The sequence below is a fragment of the Staurois parvus genome, unplaced genomic scaffold (assembly GCF_062004578.1).
Source record: "Staurois parvus isolate SC_StPar_1 unplaced genomic scaffold, SC_StPar_1.0 ptg000151l, whole genome shotgun sequence".
Taxonomy (NCBI): domain Eukaryota; kingdom Metazoa; phylum Chordata; class Amphibia; order Anura; family Ranidae; genus Staurois; species Staurois parvus.
In genome coordinates, this window is record NW_028317947.1 from 2467380 (window position 1) to 2491555 (window position 24176).

The 24176-nt window shown below is 46.3% G+C and overlaps 1 protein-coding gene and 1 long non-coding RNA gene across 3 annotated transcripts in view; one reads left to right on the forward strand and one right to left on the reverse strand.

Moving 5' to 3' along the window:
* Positions 1-1596: 1596 nt before the first annotated feature.
* Positions 1597-14503, forward strand: LOC149463821 (uncharacterized). Its single transcript, XR_016312350.1, has 3 exons — positions 1597-3235; positions 10907-10986; positions 14377-14503. It is a non-coding gene; the product is annotated as an uncharacterized LOC149463821 (long non-coding RNA).
* LOC149463822 (uncharacterized) overlaps positions 4149-24176 on the reverse strand; it is a 28281-nt gene continuing 8253 nt past the window's right edge. For both annotated transcript variants that reach the window (XM_089674333.1, XM_089674332.1), the window contains exons 4-7: positions 13572-13642; positions 10481-10789; positions 10142-10388; positions 4149-4578 (exon numbers count right to left, since the gene is read on the reverse strand). In XM_089674333.1, the coding sequence (XP_089530459.1) occupies positions 4328-4578; positions 10142-10388; positions 10481-10789; positions 13572-13642 (878 nt within the window). In that variant the 3' untranslated portion in view covers positions 4149-4327. The remainder of the gene's footprint in view (positions 4579-10141; positions 10389-10480; positions 10790-13571; positions 13643-24176) is intronic.

Genomic DNA, 24176 nt, shown 5'->3' on the forward strand with positions numbered 1-24176 from the left:
GGACTAATATCTCCTAAACGGTCCCGCTTTATTATAAGCTTAACTGTAGGCAAAATTATTAAAAAATAATTTACTACCACTTTAAGGGTAGCGCAGAGATTTGGGGTATTATAGACTCCAGATTTATCCATATAGAGGACTTGTCATACTTTATTGCTATCACAAGGGATGTTTACATTCTTGTGTCAGCAATAAAAGTTATAAAAAAAAATTTAAAAAGGGAAATGTGTAAAAATTATTTTTTTTAAATATAATAAATAATTGAAAAAATGTAAAGCGCCCCTGGCCCCCCTGTGCTTGTGCGTAGAGGCAAACGCATACGTAAGTCGTGCGTACATATGCAAACAGTGTTCACACAACACGTGAGATATTGCTGCAACCATTATAGTGAGAGCAATAATTCTAGCTCTAGACCTTTGTAACTCTAAACTGGTAACCTGTAAACATTTTTAAAGCATCGCCTATGGAGATTTTTATCTATCGTAATTTGTCACCTTTCCAAGATCGTACACAGTTTTAAAGCATTACCTGTTAGGTATATATTTACTTGGCATAACATCATCTTTTATATTTTACCGAAAAAAATGTGTTTTATATTGTGTTTTTTTGCATTAAAATTCATCAAAGTGTGTTTAAAAAAAAATTGCATTTGAAAAACTGCTGTGCAAATATTGTGTGATATAAAAATTACAACGACCACCATTTTATTCTCCAAGGCCTCTGCTAAAAAATATATACGTTTGTGGGTTCTAAGTAATTTTCTTGCAAAAGATACAATTTTTTACAAAAAAGGCTGGGTCTTCCAAGTGGTTAAAGCAGAGCAAAACCCGCATCTCCTTTTCAGCCAAGGAAGCTGTCCTCTTAGCCTTTGTTTGATCTGCAACTGCCATTTGCTGCACATGTGATCAGTTCTGACAACAGCCATTTCCATTTGATGGTTTGACAGTTTGGTTGAGAGCACAAGCAAATGTGACAGTTAGCATTCCCAATATGCTTAGACTAGAACTGTTTTTTGAAACCATAAATTAATGGGTTTAGATCGGCATTATGGCCGGTTCACACCACAGAAACACAGTCTGGTTGCATCTCTGCATGCAAGTTTTTGGTGCATTCCAGATGATTTTTTTCCCTCCTCTTTTGGGTCATTTAGGGTCCAGTGCGTTTTGGATGCGTTTTACCGCATTTCAGTACAGTTCTGTGAAGAAAAAATGCAGCAAGAAGGGCTATCTTAATGCATGGGTACTGCCCAGCGACCCCAAGTGCATCATGGGGGGCCCATGATCAGGGCCAGAACATGGAGGGGTGTTAGGGGGTTCACTGGCGATTTGACCACTGATGACACTCTTCTTTGACAGGAGTGACTGAAGAATGAGAAGCGGCTAGCTTCTGCAAGACAGAGGATTCAGCTGACTCCTCCTACAGGGGGCAGAAGAGAGCTGTACTGATTCATCTCAGACTCAGCACAGGAGAGAAAGGAGCTGACTTCATTGCAGGTGGGGGGCACAACTTCGATGTATGGGGACACTGATGGGGGAAACTGTGATGGGGTACACCTGATGTATGGGGACACTGATGGGGGAAACTGTGATGGGGTACACCTGATGTATGGGGACACTGTGATGGGGAGATCTAATGTATGGGAACATTGGGATGGGGGACACCTTATGTATGGGGCCACTGTGATGGGGAACATATGATGTATGGGGATATCTGATGTAAAAGGACATCTGATGTATGGGGACACTGTGATGGAGGACACCTGATGTATGGAGACACTGTGATGGGGGACACCTGATGTATGGAGACACTGTGATGGGGGACACCTGATGTACAGTATATAGGCACTGTGATGGGGTAACGATGCAGCCTGGTAGGGGCCCCGATGCATTACTTTGCCCAGGGGCCCATAATGCTTATGAGATGGCACTGGCAGCATGTTCTACTTTTTTCTGGAACTGCAAGCACTGGTGTGAACCATGCTATTGACCGGGGCGGACTGACCATTTGGAAACTAGGGCATTGCCTGAGGGCCCGGGGTCAGTAGGGGGCCCCATGAGATGCTCCTGGTACCTTTTTCATAGGCTTTTTTGAGTTTGGGCAAGGACACAGGGGCCCCATGATCCCCTATTGCCCGGGGGCCCCATGAGTTGTCAGTCTGCCCCTGCTATTGACAGCTATGTAACCTACTTTCTGTGCATTTTCGATGTAGAAAAAAACCCACACTGGAACACATGTAGCGTGAACCAGCCCTTAAGCAGTTGCAGCAACGTTTTTTTTTTCCTTTTGGAAGATACAAAGCAAAGAACTGCAAGGAGGCGGGAACTTTATATAAAAGCAACTTGCTATGTCTCTTCTGCAATAAAATAAACTTGTCTGTCTGCTAGCAGTCTTCCTTAGAACAAATCAGAGTTACATCATCCTACGCTGTCCAATCAAAACAGTCAAAAACTCGGCACCTGGAAGATGGGGGGGAAGATGCCACGCTGGCAAAAGGACCGTTTCTGAGGAGGTTAGTATTAACTAAGTTTCACATTCAGCTTTATGAATAAATAAATGTTATATGGTTTGCCCCAACTGCCACTTGTGCTGGACAGCTTAGCCTGCTATAGAAATGAAAAACAACAGATATGCTGACAGGATCAAGAGGTAATAAAACTATGTTACGGGAAAAAACTATTTCATTTTCAGAGAGTGGTGCTCAAGAGCTCAAAGGACAGATGTTCTCTCAAACACATGGAAATTTAATTTTGTATATGTCTTCCATTCATTCCTGGTTGATACCTCTTCCCCAAAGGAGAATAGGTTACGGAAGTTTCCATTTGAATGTACGGATACTTCATTTAATAGCCTGGACGTTAAATGGAAAGCAAAAAAAAAAAAAAGTTGCCATAGAAATGCTAGCTTAAGCAAGGAAAACCTCTCCTCATAGAACCCATCCTGCATGTGACAAACGTTTATGGCTCGCTCATACCATACATTGAGTTTTTATGCGTGTCACTTATGTGCCCTGTTCTCACCACAGTGTTGATTTCATGTCAGTTTTTCCATGCTGGAAACTTCATATGCATTGCAGATTCCTGTGCAGGAAAAATCTTCACCGGATACCAGTGTTGTGGTGTCAACAGGGAACATAGAGAACAATAGATTTTTTTTGTGCCCTTGCAGAAGGCGTGAGGAAGAACTGTTGTCTCGGGACCAAGGTGTGAATGAGGCCTTATGCTTTTTAATAACACAGGTAATCATTAGGTTTGTCAAAATGGTGTTAAGTTACAGCAGGGCTTTTTTCAGAAATGCAGGGGACGGTGTTCCGGCACCTACAGAACTGAATATATGTAATTGCAAAGACTGCTGGGGGGTCTTTTGATGCTGGCTGCTGGGGATCTATAGTTGCTGGAAAGGATCTATTTTTGACAGGGGAGTCTAATGTTGCTGGGGAGGACTATTACGGCTGGTGGGGATCTATTGTTGCTGGGGATGGTTCGTATGTTGGTGGAGTGTCAATCATTGCTAGGAGGGATCTATTGTTGAGGGATGTGTTTATTGTTGCTGGCTGCTGGAGGATCTATTGATCCTGGCTGTTGGGAGTCTATTGTTGCTTGGGTGGATCTATTGTTGCTAGCTACAGGATATCTGTTTATTTTACTGCTTTTCTTGTTATCAGTAGCAAATTCCATACGATCTACTAAGAAACAATAAAATGATACTTGGTTCTATATTCTCTAAAAGCATCTGTACTGGGAGGGAGATAAAGGGTATGACCCAGCAACGATGCTCAGTTGTGGGTAGGGGTGGACACACAGGGTGACTCGAAAAGGGGGAGTTCCTGCACCAATTCTCTGAGAAAAAAAGCCCAGACTTCTGGGATTTGAAACATCTGATTCCATCCAAATCTAAGCAGTTATTTTAGCCAATTAAGTCTCCACCTAGAATCTTTTATCAAATGTTTTTTTAACGCCCCATTTTCCTCTGTGGTCAATCTGTCACAGAGGCCAGCTAACCAGTGGGCACTAACCTCCCAACATTTTATTTAGCAATCTGTACTGCTGTTGTGAAAGCACTCATTTTTTTTCATCTAGACTAGTATACCTCTTAGATTTAGTGCTTGCAGCACAATGAGCAGTTAGCTCAACTAGAAGGCATACTTCAACTTTGCTGAAACTTACAAAAAATATTTTATTTGTCATTTTATGCCATTGCCTTTTGTCCTTTTACATTAACAGTGGTATATGTTGCTTTAAAATTGTCTTTTTCACGCCCATACTGAAGTCAAATAGCATCATCCAAATGTCCTAGTCTTGAGTCTGACAAAGCCATGCAGCAGCAGTGCTCAGCTGGTTTGTAGCACATTATGTGAGACTGGCAGATCCATTCCCTTTGCACCAGGGAGTGGGGCCTTCTCATTGAGACACTGTAGCCTCTGTGCTGGTGATGTTGCTGGCTTTGGGCAGTGTTTTGCTCCTCCTTCTGTCCAGTCAATGCGAATAGACATCTTTTTCACTGCCCGTCGAGAGGTTCCACACTTACTATTTATAACTGCATTAAAGTTACAACCACGACCGCAGGCTCTTGTCACATATGCTGGAAATCAGAAAGTAAGTGGTCAATGCAAAGGAATTAACTGAAGCACCACATTTATTTTTTAATAAAATGTGAAACCTGAATTCATAGTTACATAGGTTGAAAATAGACACACGTCCATCTAGATCAGTGGTTCTCAACCTTCCTAATGCCGTGACCCTTTAATACAGTTCCTCATGTTGTGGTGACCCCCAACCATAAAATTATTTACCCAGTAATTATAATTCATGAGTGTCGTTTTACCTCCAATACTGCTGCTTTCAACACAGTAGCTGCTTTTAACAGAGTAGCTGCTTTCAACACAGCAGCTGCTTTCTACACAGTAGCTGCTCTTTACACATCGGAAATATGTGTTTTCTGATGGTCTTAGGGGACCCCTGTGAAAGGGTCGTTCGACCCCCAGGTCTAGATCAACCAACAGAAAAAAAAACAGAAAACAAAAACCTCCATATACAAAATCCTATACCCACAGCTGATCCAGAGGAAGGCAAAAACAACCCTATGAACCATGATCCATTTTGCTTAAAGAAGAAATCCAAGATAGGCAAAAAAAAAAAAAACACCCATTAGTTTACCCTCTAAACAAAACACTAAACAGTTAACACAGTGTTGAAAATCCTTACCGTTTGGGAGAAAAATCTAATAGAATTTTCATGGCCTCATCTCTCTAATTCAAAAAATAACATCATCTGCTCTGCCAAGGAGGAGGTGTAACAGCCGGAATTACATCATATCCTCTACTCTCTCCCTGCAGTAAAAGGAAACTACATTTCCCATCAACCACAAGGAATTGTAGTGAATGTAGGTGGGTACACTAGGCCTGTACATCTTGAATGTTTCTGAGAGTCTCGTTCTGCCCACCACTGCAAGTGGGGCTGAATTACATCACTGCTTCCTGGAGAAAGAACTACAGAAGGGATGTGCCAAGACTAGTGGCTATTGGAAAAGGAGGCATAGCAGCCACCCGTCTTACAAACAGGAAACCAAAGAGAATTAACGGTTTGGTTTGCAAATGAATCAACTATTTCAGAGCAAACACGGCGTATGCATAGTGACATCATGGCATCTTTTGTGAATAAAGTGGGCACACTCCCTGGAGCTGCCGTTGAATGATGAGGCTGGGATGTGAGTGGAGGAGCCTGGGGACCAGTCAGGACAAGACTAAAGGTGATTATCACCCCAATCCTCTGTACACCAGTCCTTCTCATCTCTGCATACTGAGCCCACTGACCTGTGTACTGTACTTACATCACTGACATTCCTCCCTCATACACAGAGCATTCTACACATTCATGGCCTGTGTGAGAAGCCTCTGCTGTCACCTGTGTCCTTAGAGATTGTGGCCATAATGGAGATGGTCAGAGACTGCAAACATACTACAGGAGATGGTCAGAGACTGCAAACATACTACAGGAGATGGTCAGAGACTGCAGACATACTACAGGAGATGGTCAGAGACTGCAGACATACTACAAGCAATGGTCAGAGACTGCAGACACCGTACAGGAGATGGTCAGAGACTACAGATATACTACAAAATATGGGGTTAGAGATTGTGGCCGTAATGGAGATGGTCAGAGACTAACCCCTTATTTTGTAGTATAGCCGCAGTCTCTGACCATCTCATGTACTGTGTCTGCAGTCTCTGACCATCTCCTGTAATATGTCTGCAGTCTCTGACCATCTCCTGTAATATGTCTGCAGTCTCTGACCATCTCCTGCAATATGTCTGCAGTCTTTGACACACTGTAGTGTGTCTGCAATTTTTGACCATCTCCTGTCCTGTGTCTGCAGTCTCTGACCATCTCCTGTAATATGTCTACAGTCTCTGCTCATCTCTTGTATCATGTCTACAGTCTCTGCTCATCTCTTGTATCATGTCTACACTCTCAGACCATCTCCTGTAGTATGTCTGCAGACTTTGCTCATCTCTTGTATCATGTCTGCTGTCTCTGAGGGGGAGCCCTGAGAGGAATCAAGAGCGGAAGGGATGGGGGTCACGGGAGGAGTGTGTTGACTGTGGAGAGGAGAAAGTAGGATGAAACCAGAGCCGCCAAGCTTGAGCCTGGAGAGGACCGTCTGACTGAGACCTGCACGGTACATATGAAAGGAGGTCAGTAACAGCGCCACAAGGCCAGTCTGGGGGGGGGGGGGGTCACTGATGTAAGTGACCACATTAGAGTTCCTGGAGTTCCCCCTAAAATCTGTTTCCTCAGCGTTCCCCTTTACATCAGAGTCTGCAGGATTCCCCATTACAATGAAAGGAGAAACTGTGCAGACCCTGGTGTAAAGGGGAACTCTGATGTAAAAGGCATTGCTGCATATGCTGTGGACTTTGATGTAAAGGGGGGAGGCTCTGGTGACCAAAGACCACCTTATATTAGAGTTCCCCTTTACACCAAAGTCTGCAGCACTGAATGGCAATGTTGGCAGACATGCCTAAAGGCTTCCTGGTGAAGAGGAGTAAAAAGTCCCCACTGGTGTCCTACCGAGTGCGGGATGAGAACAAGGACAGAGTGCAGGCTTCCCCCCCACCTATGTAACTAAGTGAGCTGGAGTTCAGCTTCAATTTGCTAGTGTATTTAAATTTGCTAGTATATCGAATACTCCCCACCCCTCCCCTATGGATTAACAGTGCTGCTGTCCAAAGGTGCCCCCTATGCTCCTTTATCCAGAGTGGAGGCACTCTAATACAGGAGGTGTGTTACTGCCCAGATTACTAGTTGAAAAGAGAGAAAAAATGCCTGAAAAGAAAACTAATGCAGCCACCACATCTAATAATTTTTAAACTGCAATATATTACATTTTTGGTTTTGGGTTTAAAACTGCTTTAAATTCAGGGAGCACTAGGACTTACCCCAAACCTCACTCAATGCTAAAAAGCTATATACATTTTCTGATTTTGAATTAGACAGCTACTCAGCACTAGGTGAGGTTTGGGGTGGCCCTGATTCTAAGTACGCTTGTCACTTATTTTACACAACGTAGAACAGCACAGTCATGCTCCCCCCCATCTGATTCCGTCTACTGCCATCCTATGCTCAGTTTCCACGCTTCAGTCCTCACCCCCCCGGCTCCGTCCTATGCTCTGCAGACCAGAAAGTGACTGGCAGGTTGCCCATACGTAGTGTGACACCACTAATGTTTACAAAAATTTAGATGGTCAGGCCGGCGATACTAGTATGTAAACTGGAGACACAGTAACCAATCCAAAAAGCTGGCATTACTGAGTGATTTCCCAGTAAGTTTCCAGCTATAGTGACCAAGCTACACTTTGTTTACAGTCACAGGTATGCCACTGTCTTTTTCAATCACTATCAATTTTGTTTTTTGGTTACCCCCTAAACGTCCTGGCACATACCCCAGGTTGGGAAGAACTGAAGTAAAAAAGTAAAAAGGAGATGACGTATGTCTGACTTGATGGGTGTTAAGAACAAGGTGGTATCAAAAAGTTTCGAGACTAGTTTTGCAACATGCCAACAGATGGCAGCACAAGGCTACATGCACAGTCACAGGGAGCACCAACATTCACAAGTCAATGTGCCAAAAGACATTGTCCTGTGTATATTGGGAGCTGTGAAACTGGTGCTGTTCTTGCCACATGCATTATCACGTCTGCTCTTTTATCATGGACAGCAAGTTAGAAAAAAAGAGCAAATGTGCAATTCTGCGTAAAACTGGGCAAATCTGCCACAGAGATGTTTGACATGATTCGGCACGTTTACGGCGATGCTGCAATGAGAGATCAGGAAGACCTTCAGCAAGCTCATCCCCCAAAAATGCTCTCTTCCCAAGAAGAAGCTCCAGCTCAAAGGATGCCATTTTGACAACATTGCAGAGATCCAGTGATTTGCCCAGTTTCATGCAGAATTTCACATTTGCTTTTTGTTTTAACTTGCTGTCCATGATGAAAGAGCAGACGTGGTAACGCATGTGGTCAAAATAGCTCCAGTTGCACAGCTCCCGGTGTACACAGAATGGTGTCTTTTGGCACACTGACTTATGAAGGTCAGTGCTTCCTGACTGTGCATGCAGCCTTGTGTTGCCATTTGTTGGCGTGCTACAAAATTAGTCTCAAAACTTCATGATACCACCTCGTATTACAAGCAGTCTCATGATGGCATACAGATGTTGGATTGTGTGACATTCTATATGATCATGGACTATTTACATACAATCTTATTATTTGCATATATAACTGCAAGTTTGTTTTGTTTTAAAGCTTTGACGGTGTCAGTGTGGGTGGAAACCCATTGCTTATTACCCAATGACTAACAGGTATGCAACTTGCTGTTGCTAAAAGAGCTTCTCAATGCTTAAAATGGAGCCTTGTTATGTTTATTATGTGTTACATAGCTACATAGTTAATCTGGCTGAAAAAAAATAAAAGACAAAAGTCCATCCAGTTCAACCATTAAAGGAAAGAAAAAAAAAGTTATCCTACACCCACAGTTGATCCAGATGAAGGCAAAATAAACCGGCAAAGCATGATCCAATTTGCTCCTGCAGGGGAAAAATTCCTTCCTGATCCCCCGAGAGGCAATTGGATATTCCCTGGATCAACTTTACCTATAAATGTTAGTATCCAGTTATATTCTGTGTATCTAAGAAAGAATCCAGGTCTTTTTTACAGCAATCCACTGAGCTGGCAAGAACCAACTCTTGAGGGAGTCTATTCCACATTCTCACAGCTCTCACTGTGAAGAAACCTTTCCGTGTTTGGAGACTAAATTTCTTTTCCTCCAGACAAAAAGAGTGCCCCCTTGTCCTCTGTGATGACCTCAGGGTGAATAGCTCTACAACGAGTTCACTATATGAACCACTGATGTATTTATACATGTTGATCATATCTCCCCTTAATCTCCTCTTCTCAAGAGAGAATAAATTCAGTTCCTCTAATCTTTCCTCATAGCTGAGCTCCTCCATGCCTCTTATCAGTTTGGTTACCCTTCTCTGTACTTTCTCCAGGTCCCCAATGTTCTTTTTGTGAATTGGTGCCCAAAACTGAACTGCATATTCCAGATGAGGTCTTACTAATGATTTGTACCGGGGTAATATGATATCTCTCTCTCTGGAGTCTATACCTCTTTTAATACAGGAGAGGATTTTGCTCGCTTTAGAAACCGCAGCTTGGAATTGCATGCCATTATTAATCTTGTGATCTACCAGAACTCCCAGATCCTTCTCCACCATTGATTCCCTCAGTTGTACCCAGGGGCGGACTGACAACTCATGGGGCTCCCGGGCAATAGGGAATCATGGGGCCCCTGTGTCCTTGCCCAAACTCAAAAAAGCCTATGAAAAAGGTACCAGGGACATCTCATGGGGCCCCCTACTGACCCAAGGCCCTCGGGCAGTGCCCGAATTTCCAAATGGTCAGTCCGCCCTGGTTGTACCCCTCCCCTAGTATGTATGATGCGTGCATATTCTTAGCCCCCAAGTGCAGAACCTTACATTTATCAACATTAAATCTCATTTGCCTTGTGATTACTGGTACAGCAGAATAAACAAGAGGCTTTGGATATGCTCGACTGCAGCAACTGTATTGGCACCACGTTCTCACCTTTAATTGCAGTAACCACTGCATCGGGTAATCGCAATGGTTTCTCCATAGTGGTGTTGTTATGAGCAATTCTCTGCCCTGTGGCTGAAGATCGTGCCAAAGTCTCCCGAGAGAAGAAGTAATCAAGTAGGCGCCTGGTCATCAGCTTGGGCTTATCTGGTGGGATGTGGGAGAGATCCTCCAGCTGCTGGTATGTGATATACACCCCAGAGGCAGGCACCAACTCCAATTTAGGGCGTCCATTACTCTAAACGCAGAAAAGCAAATCATGTATTAGTAATCAATCTTACAATAGTAATATACAGATACATCTAGGGAGCACAATACACGTATACTAACCTCTATGGGTGATGCCCATGTGGGGGTACCATCTGGCAAGGTTTCTTGTAATGGTTCCTCCCACAGCACACAAGATTCAGGTAGTGTGTTCTCACCACCATCGTCCATCTTCATCCAGTACTGGAAGCCACTTGTCACACCACTCACCTGCAGCATTCCTTCTGGTGGGGAGCTGGTTATTGCTGCAGGTGAATTGGGCTGGCCTGGTTCTGATAAAGAAAGTGTAACAGGGGGAGATAGTCTTTCGGTTGATGAGTGTTTGTTTTCATTGGTTGGTGTGGGCGTTGATATCAATTGTGGAGTAGAACTCTGCAGAAAAGAAAGATCATTAACAAAGTATATGCCTTGGAGTCTGCACTTTCAAAACCAAGTCAACAGTGAAAGCTCCCATATTTTTATCTTATCTTTAAAATGATTCCTTTGCAGGTCTGTGACCCAAATACTCAAGTTGACAGCCAAGCTGACATTTTCGGAAGGCCATTCGCAATAGGAACCTTTGTGATTTGGTACAGTTTTAAATTAAATTTTCAAAGCAGGATCCTTAATCTATGTTTTTGAAGCATGCCAATATTTTTCATGCACTTTCTAAGGCAGCCAGGGGATTGGTCAGAAAAGAAATAGGATTTTTTTTTATATATTTTAGTCTGTTAGTAACACAATATTGTGGAAGGGAATGTGTACTGATGTTTCATTTAAGGCAATCAATGCCTACTGCACCCTTGTTATTGGAATACCAGTCAACATGCCCAGTGTACCAAGCTGGTTTTCTTGGTAGGGTAGCCATCATTTTTTTTTTATTGCTTACTTAAAAAAAAAAAAAATAAAATTAAAAAAAACAAAGAGGAATTCTCAGTATGGATATTTTATACATAATTACACTGATCCAGCTTAGAACAATGTAACCCTGCATATACCATGCCTGGCTGACGCCAATTGAAGCTGGAAATCACTGAAGTAGACAGCACTACTCCAGTCATCTCCACCTGATGCCTGATTTCATGCTTAGCCGCTGCCCTGCTGCATTCTGAACACAGAAGGTCGGCTGTGTGGCACCAGCACCATTCAGAGAATGCTTAGCATTTTCTGAATCCAAAGCGTTTTCTGAATGGACAAGGTGAAGAGACAGGGTAGTGATGTCACACTCTCCACTTGTCCAACCAGATAATGCTTTGCATTCATTCACCAAATGCAAAGCATTCTTTGAACTTCATCAGTGCCAAGCGGCTGACCTCCTGTGTTCAGAATTCAGCTGATTTTTGTAGGACCTGGAAGTAACAGAGTAGCAGTGTCTACATCAGTGATCTCCAGCTTCCAGGGGCCGCAGTCAGGTATGGTATATACATGGTTACATTGGCTCAAGGTGGACCAATGTAAATATGTATAAACTATCCATACCTAGAATTCTTCTTTAAGGTCATCAGGGCTCCACAAACATAACAAAAGCACTGCTGAAAGAGGGGATTTTAACATTTTACCACCTGGATGGCCAAATAGATCTTTGATAGCTGAATTTAGATGTTTCTCTAAGCAAAAAAGCTTTTTGAATGACATGTTAATAACAAAAGTGGCCAGCTTAAACTGACACAATTTTCACCTTACATTGATTAGAAATTTAATGACTGTAATCTGAATTTTTATATTTTATAAAGGAAGCCATTTATCCTTTTTCTGCTTGTTTTTAAAATAAAAATGTAATTAAAAAAATAGTATTTAAATATTTTTTGATCCTATCCTGCAGTTCCCACAATCCTATAGGAGTGGGTCCGGTTTGGGAGTGCGTGTCTTGGCACCATGTTATACTAATAATGCACTGCAAATTATCGGCTGAAAATAGGGTTATCTGTGTTTTGCCGACAGAAAAAAGAAAAAGGTGCCAATAATGATAACTGACTTCATTGCAAAAACGCCCCCCTATTGACTTTAATAGGGGGAGTTCAATGCAAAAACGCCCCCTATTGACTTCAATGCAAAAACGCCCCCTATTGACTTCAATGCAAAATTGCACCCCATTAACTTTAATGCAAAATCGCGTCCAATTGACTTCAATGCAAAATCACATCCAATTGACTTCAATGCAAAATCACATCCAATTGACAGCAATGAAAAATTGACCTCCCATTGACTTCATTGCAAGATCGCATCCCATTGACTTCATAGCAAAATTGTGTCAAATTGACTTCAACGTAAAAATGCCCCCTATTGACTTCAATGGAAAAATGCCCCCTACTGGCTTCAATGCAAAAACGCCTCTAGTTAAAGCGGAGCTCCACCCAAAAGGGGAAGTTCCAATTTAAAGACTAGTCCACCGCTCCCCATTAAGGATTGGCACCTTTGGGGAGGGGTCCCTGAAATTAACACGTACCTGCTCCCACTTCCGCTGCGATCACCCAGGAGATCGGAAGCAGAAGTTGCCCTCTCCCACTCCCCTCCCCATAGTCTTCTGGGACATATGAGAGGTCACAGAAGACTACGGGACCATTAAAAAAAGTGCAGCGCTACTCACGCATGCACAGTGGGCACCGGACTGTGCAGCCGCAAGCTGTCACAGCTCGGTACTCACACTGAAGATGCCAGAACCGGGAACACCGGACGGCTGGTGAAATGGCCTCCGGGGAGGACACTGTGGGATCGAGGAACAGTTAAGTGGCTGTTTTTTAAATGTCAGCAACTACAGTTTTTGTAGCTGCTGACTTTTATTTTTTTACAGAGTGAGTGGAACTCCGCTTTAAGTGTTTTAAATTTATATATATTTAATTTTATTTTCTGTCCAATTTGTATGTGCTACTTACAATAACAGTTATTTTACATTACTGGGTTGTATTTTTTAAATTTTTTATTCATTTAAATTCATTATATTAATTAAAAATTGGAACATAATACATTTATATATTAAAAATTTTTTTATTTAAAAACGGTCCATTTCGGTTTCATTTTTGCATCAGTGCATCCTGAAGTTTCGGTTTTGGTCCAGAATTTTCATTTCAGTGCACCACTATGTTATACCCTAACTATGGGTGCAAAATGGTATAAAAGGCAAACTTAACTTTTAACCATCAAGGCTAACCTAACCTTTTTTCACTGACTGTATTACCTGTGAGCTGTAACTTGTTTCCAGAAATCCTGCCAAGTTTCTTAAGAAGGATATGTTGTTGTCATTGATAACTGTAAGACAAAAGATTGAGTTGTTGATACAAGGTCATAAATAACCCAAATTTATCTGTGACATGATGGAGGGTATAGGCGTTTTATCATTTGCTTTGGATCAAGGTACCAAAAAGCATTTTGAAAAATATTAACAAAGCAAATAATTGTGCATTTCCTGCTCTGCTAGGAATGAGAATGGAAAAGAAAATGTACAGCGTTTGCCTATTTTTTTATGTTCAGAGCAAAAAAAATAAATTTTAATTTTATTCTTAGTCGTATATCTTTTGCATACAAATATTTCATATTGATAAATGTCAACCAGAAGGTGGTATTTTTTTTCCACGTTTTTCACCAGGCTAATCTTAAAAAATCCTTTAAAGTGGAACTCCAGCCACAGAGCTGGAGCTTAATTTACATGGATAGAAATTAAGACAAAAAAAGTTACTTGGATTGTAAAATGTTTACATTGCCTTTGTTTACTGTATCATTTACTGATTAGTGTGCCAGATACTAGAGCCAGTGCTGAACTTCTAGCGCTTTGACTCTCATCTGGAGAAGCGATGGATAGGGGGAGAGGAGGGAGAATAAACATACCCAGTACATATTATATATACAGTATACTGTACTGTATGTGTGTTTGTTGCTGAAGCTCCACTTTAAAGCTGAATTCTGGCATTAGCCAATATGGTCTTAATACAAGATACACTTTTATTCTAACTTGAATCTTGATGTGCTTTATGTGTTTCTTCCAGACCAGGACTGTGCAGTAATCCAGTGTGAAACGTCCCTTCTGTGAAGGAGCTTCCTGTAATAAAGACCAGTAACTGCTGCATCTATTTATGTCCATTTCCATCTTTATAAAAAGTTCCATTACCTTGTTACGCAGGACTTTTGACAGTTCTTTTCTGATCCCCATAGCTCAGTATCTAGCCTGCTCACTGCTTCCACGTAAGAGCTAACAAACTCATTGACTATTTATACATTGACACTTACTGCAATTTAAAAAGCCACAGATGTGGGACATTAACCTCTAATTGGCATTTTAACCCTTGTGTGTCTGTACTGAGGCCAAACATTCCAGGGTATGGAAACTTTCGACCATTTGAGTGATTTCTGGTATCATTATGATTTAAAAAGGAGCCAAACAACTATTTGATATTAAATGGCTTCATATGATCATCATCCTTCAATAAAAAGAACATTTTTTGGCATGATCAGTCATATTTTCAATATCAATGCCAAAAATTCACAATTTCTGCCAGGGTATGCAAACTTTTGAGCACAACTGTAGTTGTTAAGCCTGCTGGGTCCCTCCCACAGCTCTGCTTTCTACACAGGCAATGTGCAGCACAGTGATGATGTCACCACTGCTTTTACAAAGTAGTAACTGGATTTTAAAGGCATTTGGTGTACAAAAAGTGGATTCACTGAGGCAATTGAGAAACCTATTTAAGTGAATTTTTTTTTCTATTATTTTCTATATGGAGTTCAGATTACAAGTATAACGTTCGATAGATAGATAGATAGATAAATAGATAGATAGATAGATAGAATGCACCGTATGAGAAAACGGCATTCACCCAAGCTGCTAAATTAAATGTAAGCCTCCCATTTTCATCATTAGTGCTGTGCCAACACCCCCCCCCCCTCCTTCCTTCCTTCCCATATTCCCCAGTTCAATATTCTGAATCATTCCAGCAGCTCCAGGTTTTTCTTTTTCTTTCTGAGCCTGCGGTACGGTGGTGCACAAAAACAAAATACCAAAGCATTCCAAAAAAGTATATGTATGTGAACACACACAACAAAAGTGCACTAGGGCATGTCATATGGTCCCTTCCTGAAGAGGAGGGACCCTTCCCTGCACCCCCCAAGGTGCAAGACTATTGACCAACCACCTAGTCAAGTATCAAACTGGACACTGGCAGCTAATTCGCTTACTGTTCTCCTTCCAAGCTACTATTATGTAATCAATCACATACACATAAATCATGGCTGGTTACTGATTTTAAATGTAAACATTTCATAGGGAGTACATTGCTATACATATTTCTACCTTTATATAGCAACAGGAGTGGTGGATTTTTAATTTTTGTGCGACTCTAAAGGCCTTTTTCAAGAATATATGACTTCTCATTTTGTTGATTTGGGATATCATAGAGACTCCACATCAGGAGGTACCATCTTTGCCCCACAGTAGCTTCCAAGCAATTGCCACCTTTTCTTAGTAATTTCACAGCAAAGCAGGAATCTATTGGGTATATGCAAACAAAAATGTCTGCGCCAAACCTTTTCTTCTGGTACTCCCTGGACTTCTTTTGAAAAGAGGGTTCTTTGCCAGATTTGCAAATCAATTTTGTTATCATACACTGGGGTTGATTTACTAAAACTGGAGAGTGCAAAATCGTGTGCAGATTTGCATAGAAACCAGTCAGCTTCCATGTTTTATTGTCTAAGCTTCCATGCACAGCTGCACCAGATTTTGCATTGTCCACTTTTAATAAATCAACCCCATTGTCTTCAGGTAGATAATGCACATTCCAGTAACCTAAACAGCTGTGGATCAGTGCGATTAACAGTGATCACATGACAAAGAAACACATAGATGGCCACTTCTGACCTTCTTGTCAGTTACCTGTCATGCTTACAAGTCAGGGGTTGCACAGCTCATCTCTGCACTTCTTGTCTGACACTTACCTCTGCACCCCTCTTTTACCACTAGTCTCCTCTTCCACCACTGCTCTCCTCTCCCCTCCCTTCCACACTGCCCTCCTCATCCACCCTCTTCCACCACTGCTCCCCGCCCCCCTTCCACCACCACTCTCCTCTTCCACCACTGCTCTCCTCCACCCCCCACCGCTCTCCTCTTTCCCCTCTTCCTCCACCACTCTCCTCTTCCCCCCTCTTCCACCACTGCTCTCCTCTTCCCCCCTCTTCCACCACTGCTCTCCTCTTTGATCTTCTTCCACCACTGCTCTCCTCTTCCCCCCCTCTACCGCCACTGTTCTCCTCTTCTCCCCCCCTCTACCACCACTGTTCTCCTCTTCTCCCCTCTTCCACCACTGCTCTCCTCTTCCCCCCTCTTCCACCACTGCTCTCCTCTTCCCCCCTCTTCCACCACTGCTCTCCTCTTCCCCCCTCTTCCACCACTGCTCTCCTCTTCCCCCCTCTTCCACCATTGCTCTCCTCTTCCCCCCTTTTCCACCACTGCTCTCCTCTTCCACCACTGCTCTCCTTTTCCCCCCTCTTCCACCACCGCTTTCCTCTCCCCCCCCTTCCACCACCGCTCTCCTCCCCCCCCCTTCCACCACCGCTCTCCTCACCCTCCACTTCCACCACCGCTCTCCTCTCCCCCACTCTTCCACCACCGCTCTCCTCTCCCCCCTCCTTCTCCTCTTCCAACCCTCTTCCACCGCCGCTCTCCTCTCCCCCCCTTTTCCACCGCCGCTCTCCTCTCCCCCCCACTTCCACAGCCGCTCTCCTCTTCCCCCCTCTTCCACCACCGCTCTCTTCTGCCCCCCTCTTCCACCACCGCTCTCTTCTGCCCCCCTCTTCCACCACCGCTCTCTTCTGCCCCCCTCTTCCACCACCGCTCTCTTCTGCCCCCCTCTTCCACCACCAGTCTCCTCTCCCAACCTTTTCCCTCACCGCTCTCTTGTCCTCCCCTCTTCCACCACCACTTTCCTCTTCCCCCCTCATCCGCCATTGCTCTCCTCTCCCCCCCCCCTCTTCCGCCATTGCTCTCCTCTTCCACCATTGCTCTCCTCTTCCCTTCCTCTTCCACCACTGCTCTCCTTTCCCCCCCCCCCTCTTCCACCACTGCTCTCCTTTCCCCCCCCCCTCTTCCACCACTGCTCTCCTCTTCCCCCCCCCCCTTCCACCACTGCTCTCCTCTTCCCCCCTCTCTTACACTACTGCTCTCCTCTTCCCCCCTCTTCCACCACTGCTCTCCTCTGCAACCCTCGTGTCAGGGACCACGGCTCCAGGGTCCGCGATCGCGGCTCCGTCCCTCGCGCATGCGCAGTGGCGGCGGATCGCGCCGGGACACGGGCACTAGGTCCCGGCGAGCCACGGCTGACAGGACGCCGCGCATGCGCAGTAGGAGCCGCGGGCGCGCCTCAGGCGTCCAATGACAGCCGGGGGCGCGTCCTAGCCGGCCAATGACAGTGCAGGGCGCACTATTTAAAGATGCCCTGCACTGTCACAGATTGCCGCAAGGTCTTCTGTGATCCTGAGTTCCTGCACCTATCCTGTGACCCTGATTGACCCTGACTATTCTGCCTGCTCCTGCGTTTGACCCGGATTGTCCTGACTACTCTGCCTGCTCCTGCGTTTTGACCCGGATTGTCCTGACTATTCTGCCTGCTCCTGCGTTTGACCCGGTTTGCCCTGACCATTCTACGGATTGATTTCCCTGCTGACCCTGCGTGTGACCCGACTACTCTCGCCTACCGATTCTGTACCCCGCTTACCCTCACGGGCCCACAATCCGTTACTTCCCTGCTGGGGCCGCCATCCTCTTCATATCTGGCTCTCCCGGTACCTGTCCCCAAGGGTCTCCTCAGCCACTGGCGGGCCTGCTCGGAGGTCGTGACCTGGCCCGGGACTGTTTCAAGTCCATCCCCACCATCAGGGGCTCTGGTGAAAGCACAGCCCGGGCTTAGACCCCACGCTCTGAGTAGGTCTGTCAGTTGGCAGCCTGAGGCACCACCTGGCGGATCATAACAGTACCTTGCGGCCATGACAGAGCCAGGAAGTGGACCGGCGTCCCTAGAGGATATTTGTCAGCACCTGGCCACCTTGACCCAGGCTTTTCAGAACTTCCACAGTCGCTGCGCCCGACTGGAGGACCGCATGGAGTCAATAGCCCCCCTGACTCCCCCTGCTCAGAGTCCTCCACCTGCAGGACCTCCCGCTAACCCGGTATCCGGAGCGGTTGCCACATCCCCAGCTCCTGAACCCCGCGTTCCTCTGCCGGAACGGTTCCGTGGTGATCGGAGCCGCTTCCGGGCCTTCCGGAACGCCTGCACCCTATACTTTGACTTACAACCCCGCACGTTCACCACTGAGACCGTCAAGGTGGGGTTTATAGTCTCCCTCCTTCAGGATGAGCCCCAGGATTGGGCTCACCGTCTGATGGAGAAGCACGACCCCCATCTTGAATCCGTGACCGAATTCTTTCGGGCCATGGCCGTCTTGTATGACGACCCTCAGCGAGCTGCTTCCGCTGAAGCGACTTTATACTCCCTGCGGCAGGGCCGCCGGACAGCCGAAGAATACGCGTCCGATTTTAGGCGTTGCATGGGCGACACCAGATGGAACGATGCGGCCTTATGCCTCCAGTTCCGCATCGGGCTGTCTGAGCCTCTCAAGGACGAACTAGCGCGAGTAGGCCTACCTGACTCCCTGGAAAAACTGATTGAGTTGGCCATTCAAATTGACCGTAGACTAAGGGAACGTCGGCTGGAAAGGAGCGGTCAGGGTCAAAGGGTGGCATGGATTCCTTCCAGGGATACAGCTCCAACCCCAGGGAACCATCCGCGAAGCACGGAAACAGGGGACAACCCGGAACCCATGCAGCTGGGATTGGCCCGTTCTCACTTATCGGTCGAGGAACGTCAAAGGAGACTATCACAGAACCTATGTCTGTACTGCGGGGAAGCTGGTCATCAGGTGCGCTCCTGTCCTGCTAAAATGAGTAAGTCCACGCCCGTTTCTTTTTCTCTACCCGCAGGAAGGGATGATCTGTCGAGTTACCTGGCCATTCCTGTGTCTTTACAGCTCCCCGGAGGAACATTGTCGGTGACCGCAATCGTTGACTCAGGAGCCTGTAGTTGCTTCATCGATCTGACTTTTGCCCACCGGCAAAAAATCCCTCTCCAGACCAAAGAAAGGGGGTTCAACATCTTCTTGGCAGATGGGTCTCGTATAAAATCAGGGGTGGTGGACCAGGAGACACCACCCATTTTCACCACAATGGCAGACCATCACCAGGAGTTCCTCCGTTTGGATGCCATCGCGTCCCCCCTTTTTCCAGTCATTCTGGGCCTCCCTTGGCTGAGGGCCCATAACCCCCAGATTGACTGGGAAAAGGGAACAGTTCAATTTTGCTCACCCTACTGTTTAAGTCACTGCCACGTCACAGGATCCGTGGCCCCCCGGTTCCTCCTGTGCTTGGATGGTGACACCGATCTTTCCCAGGTTATTCCCCCGGCCTACCATGACTTCTTAGACGTCTTTAGTAAGCGAGGAGCTGACGTTCTCCCTCCGCACCGTTCCTACGACTGCCCCATAGACCTCCTACCCGGATCTGAAATCTCTTTCGGCCGTATCTTTCCCTTGTCCGAAGCAGAATCAGGAGTACTGAGGGAATACATTGATGAGAACCTTCGGAAGGGATTTATTCGTCCATCCACATCCCCAGCCGGGGCCGGGTTATTCTTCGTAGAGAAGAAGGACAAATCGTTACGGCCCTGCATAGACTACCGTGACCTGAACAAAATAACGGTAAAGAATCGTTATCCTTTACCCCTAGTCCCCGAGCTCCTCCAGAGATTGAGATCCGCAACGATATTCACTAAATTAGACCTGCGGGGGGCCTATAACCTTGTCCGTATCAGGGAGGGGGATGAGTGGAAGACGGCGTTCCGTACGAGATTCGGTCACTACGAGTACTTGGTGATGCCGTTCGGGCTCTGTAATGCACCGGCGACCTTTCAGCACTTTATCAATGATGTTTTTCGTGACCTTCTTGATATTTTTGTGGTGGTTTATTTGGATGACATCTTAATTTTTTCCCCTTCACTGGAGGTTCATCGGGGTCATGTGATACGGGTATTAGAACGGTTGCGTCAACACGGGCTATACGCAAAGGCAGAAAAGTGCTGTTTCGAACAGCACGAAACCACATTCTTGGGACTGGTTCTCTCTTCCGCGGGGGTCGCGATGGATCCCCAGAAAGTCACGGCGATCTTAGATTGGCCAATACCCGCCGACAAAAAGGGGGTACAGCGTTTCATCGGTTTTTCCAATTTTTACAGGAAGTTTATTAGGAACTTCTCCGGTCTGGTCTCCCCGATCACGCAACTGACGAAACAAGGGGTCCGCTTTAAGTGGACTCCCAAAGCGCAGACAGCCTTCGAAAAGCTCAAAGAATTGTTCACCTCTGCTCCCATTCTCTGCCATCCAGATGCTTCTCTCCCATATGTGTTGGAAGTGGACGCCTCCGAAAATGCTGTAGGGGCGGTTTTGTCCCAAAGGAATGGTACCAAGGAACTTCTGCACCCTGTGGCGTTCTTCTCCAGGAAGTTGACTCCAGCGGAACGCAACTACGACATTGGAGATCGGGAGCTCCTGGCCATTAAAACTGCTCTTGAAGAATGGAGGTATTTACTGGAAGGAGCCACACACCCAATCCTAATATTCACAGATCACAAAAACCTTGAATATTTGAGAACGGCAAAACGACTGAGACCTCGCCAAGCAAGATGGGCGCTTTTCTTCTCTCGATTCTCATTCCATATAACGTACCGACCCGGTACTAAGAACACTAAGCCAGACGCTCTGTCCCGCATGTTTGAGGACCCCGACGACGCTGTGCTACCTGACACCATCTTACCTTCTGGGAGTTTCCTCGCTCTACAAACGGAACTTCGCTCTCGACTTCTTGATGCTTCTGTAGGACTACCAGTTCCGTCTGAATCACCCCTCCAGAGCCACGGTGGGCTAATTTGGAAGGAAGACCGGATCATGGTCCCAGAAGAAGTGCGAACCCTGGTCCTAGGGCACTGCCACGACCATCCTATGGCGGGCCACTTCGGGGTAACGAAGACGCTGGATCTGCTACGGCGCTCGTTCTGGTGGCCAGACATGATCAAGGATTGTGAGCAGTACGTCCGAACGTGTTCCACCTGTCAAAGGAACAAGCCCTCCAGGAGCAGGGCATGGGGATTGTTACGTCCTTTACCCATACCCAAGCGGGCTTGGCAAATGATAGCCATGGATTTCGTGGTCGAACTTCCACCCTCCCAGGGCTACACTGCAATAATGGTGATCGTTGACCGCTTCTCAAAGATGGCACATTTCGTGCCCCTGGAGAAGACCCCATCAGCACCGGAAACGGCACGGATCTTCATCAAGGAAGTGGTTAGGCTTCATGGTGTTCCCGAAGATATAGTATCAGATCGGGGGGTCCAATTCACCTCCAGGTTCTGGAACGCCTTATGTAAATCGCTGGGAATCAAGCTGTCGCTTTCATCCGCCTACCATCCACAGACCAACGGCCAAACTGAAAGAACAAACCAGACGCTGGAACAGTACTTACGGTGCTACACATCCTACCTTCAGGACGACTGGCTGTCGTTGCTGCCTTCCGCGGAATTCGCGTACAACAACTCGAGTCACTCAGCCACGGGTCAATCCCCGTTCTTTTCCAATTATGGGTATCATCCCACATTCCTCCCTGATCTGATGCCTGAGAATCCGGTACCAGCTTCTCAAGACATCTTGAACTTCTTTTCTGTCAATAACAAGACAATTCAGGAAGCCATCGCTAAAGCCCAAGAGGACAGTAAGAGGGCATTCGACAGAAAGAGAAGAGGAGAATTACTGCTTCAACCAGGGGATCAGGTTTGGCTGGCAACGACCAACTTGAAGATGCTATGTCCTTCAAGGAAGCTGGGACCCAAGTTCATCGGCCCCTTTCCGGTAAAACGAGTGGTTAACGAGGTGGCCTACGAGCTCGAGCTTCCGCAGACCTTCAAGATACATCCTGTCTTCCATGTATCTCTCCTGAAGCCGTCCAGACCGGATCCCTTCCCGGACCGTGAATCCAGACCTCCCGAGGCAGTCACTATAGGTGACCAGGAGGAATTTGAAGTGGAGACTATCCTCAGTTGCCGAAGGAGGGGGGGCCAGACACAGTTCCTGATAAAATGGAAGGGGTATGGCCCTGAGGAGAACTCATGGGAACCCGCCCAGAACGTCCACGCGCCCAGGCTCATCCGGGAGTTTTTTCGTGCTCACCCGCGGTGGAGAGATCAGTGGGGCTCCCGGAGGGTGCCCATTGGGGGGGGGCAATGTCAGGGACCACGGCTCCAGGGTCCGCGATCGCGGCTCCGTCCCTCGCGCATGCGCAGTGGCGGCGGATCGCGCCGGGACACGGGCACTAGGTCCCGGCGAGCCGCGGCTGACAGGACGCCGCGCATGCGCAGTAGGAGCCGCGGGCGCGCCTCAGGCGTCCAATGACAGCCGGGGGCGCGTCCTAGCCGGCCAATGACAGTGCAGGGCGCACTATTTAAAGATGCCCTGCACTGTCACAGATTGCCGCAAGGTCTTCTGTGATCCTGAGTTCCTGCACCTATCCTGTGACCCTGATTGACCCTGACTATTCTGCCTGCTCCTGCGTTTGACCCGGATTGTCCTGACTACTCTGCCTGCTCCTGCGTTTTGACCCGGATTGTCCTGACTATTCTGCCTGCTCCTGCGTTTGACCCGGTTTGCCCTGACCATTCTATGGATTGATTTCCCTGCTGACCCTGCGTGTGACCCGACTACTCTCGCCTACCGATTCTGTACCCCGCTTACCCTCACGGGCCCACAATCCGTTACTTCCCTGCTGGGGCCGCCATCCTCTTCATATCTGGCTCTCCCGATACCTGTCCCCAAGGGTCTCCTCAGCCACTGGCGGGCCTGCTCGGAGGTCGTGACCTGGCCCGGGACTGTTTCAAGTCCATCCCCACCATCAGGGGCTCTGGTGAAAGCACAGCCCGGGCTTAGACCCCACGCTCTGAGTAGGTCTGTCAGTTGGCAGCCTGAGGCACCACCTGGCGGATCATAACACCTCGTTTACCACTGACCATCTATGCCCCCTTCTTCCAGTATTGCTGTGCTCCGCACCTATTTTCCCACCAGTGCTCACTTCAGTAACCCCTCTCACTCCCCTTATACTAAAGACCTCAGCTATCATGTGCTGCCTATTTTACAGCAGCTGGCAATAATACCAAGAACACATGGCTGTCCATGCTGCTGTGCTGCATGTACACTGTCAGAAAGGTCTGTAAACTAGGATGCGATCTATAGTTTTAAGAAATTCTGCTCTACAAGAATTTCATATATATTGGCAGAAACAAAAAGCATGCCGATGTGGCTGTGAGCTTTTCTATACTGATGATGTGGGATTTTATGTCATTTTTGAGGTGTCAAACATCAACTCCTTCAATACTTACCTATAAGATCAGCGCTTTACAAACTGAAATTTAGGATTTTTTTTAGTAGGAATTTTAAAGTAAAACCACCTTTAGAAAAGCCACCACAAGACATTTCCTCCTCCATGCCACCGGCCACCATACTTCATTCCTAATCAGGCGAATGTTGTTTGGGCAGTTCCTATGTATTTGCAAGAACTGACTCCATTTAGGGCATTTCCAAGGGATGGTTGTAAACCTAAGCATAATGCCGCAGACAGAACATTCCACAAAGGATTACAGTGGAACATTTCTTTTAGAATTCTTGGGAAATTTATGTTGAGGGTCTAGAATCCCAAAACCTTAGATAT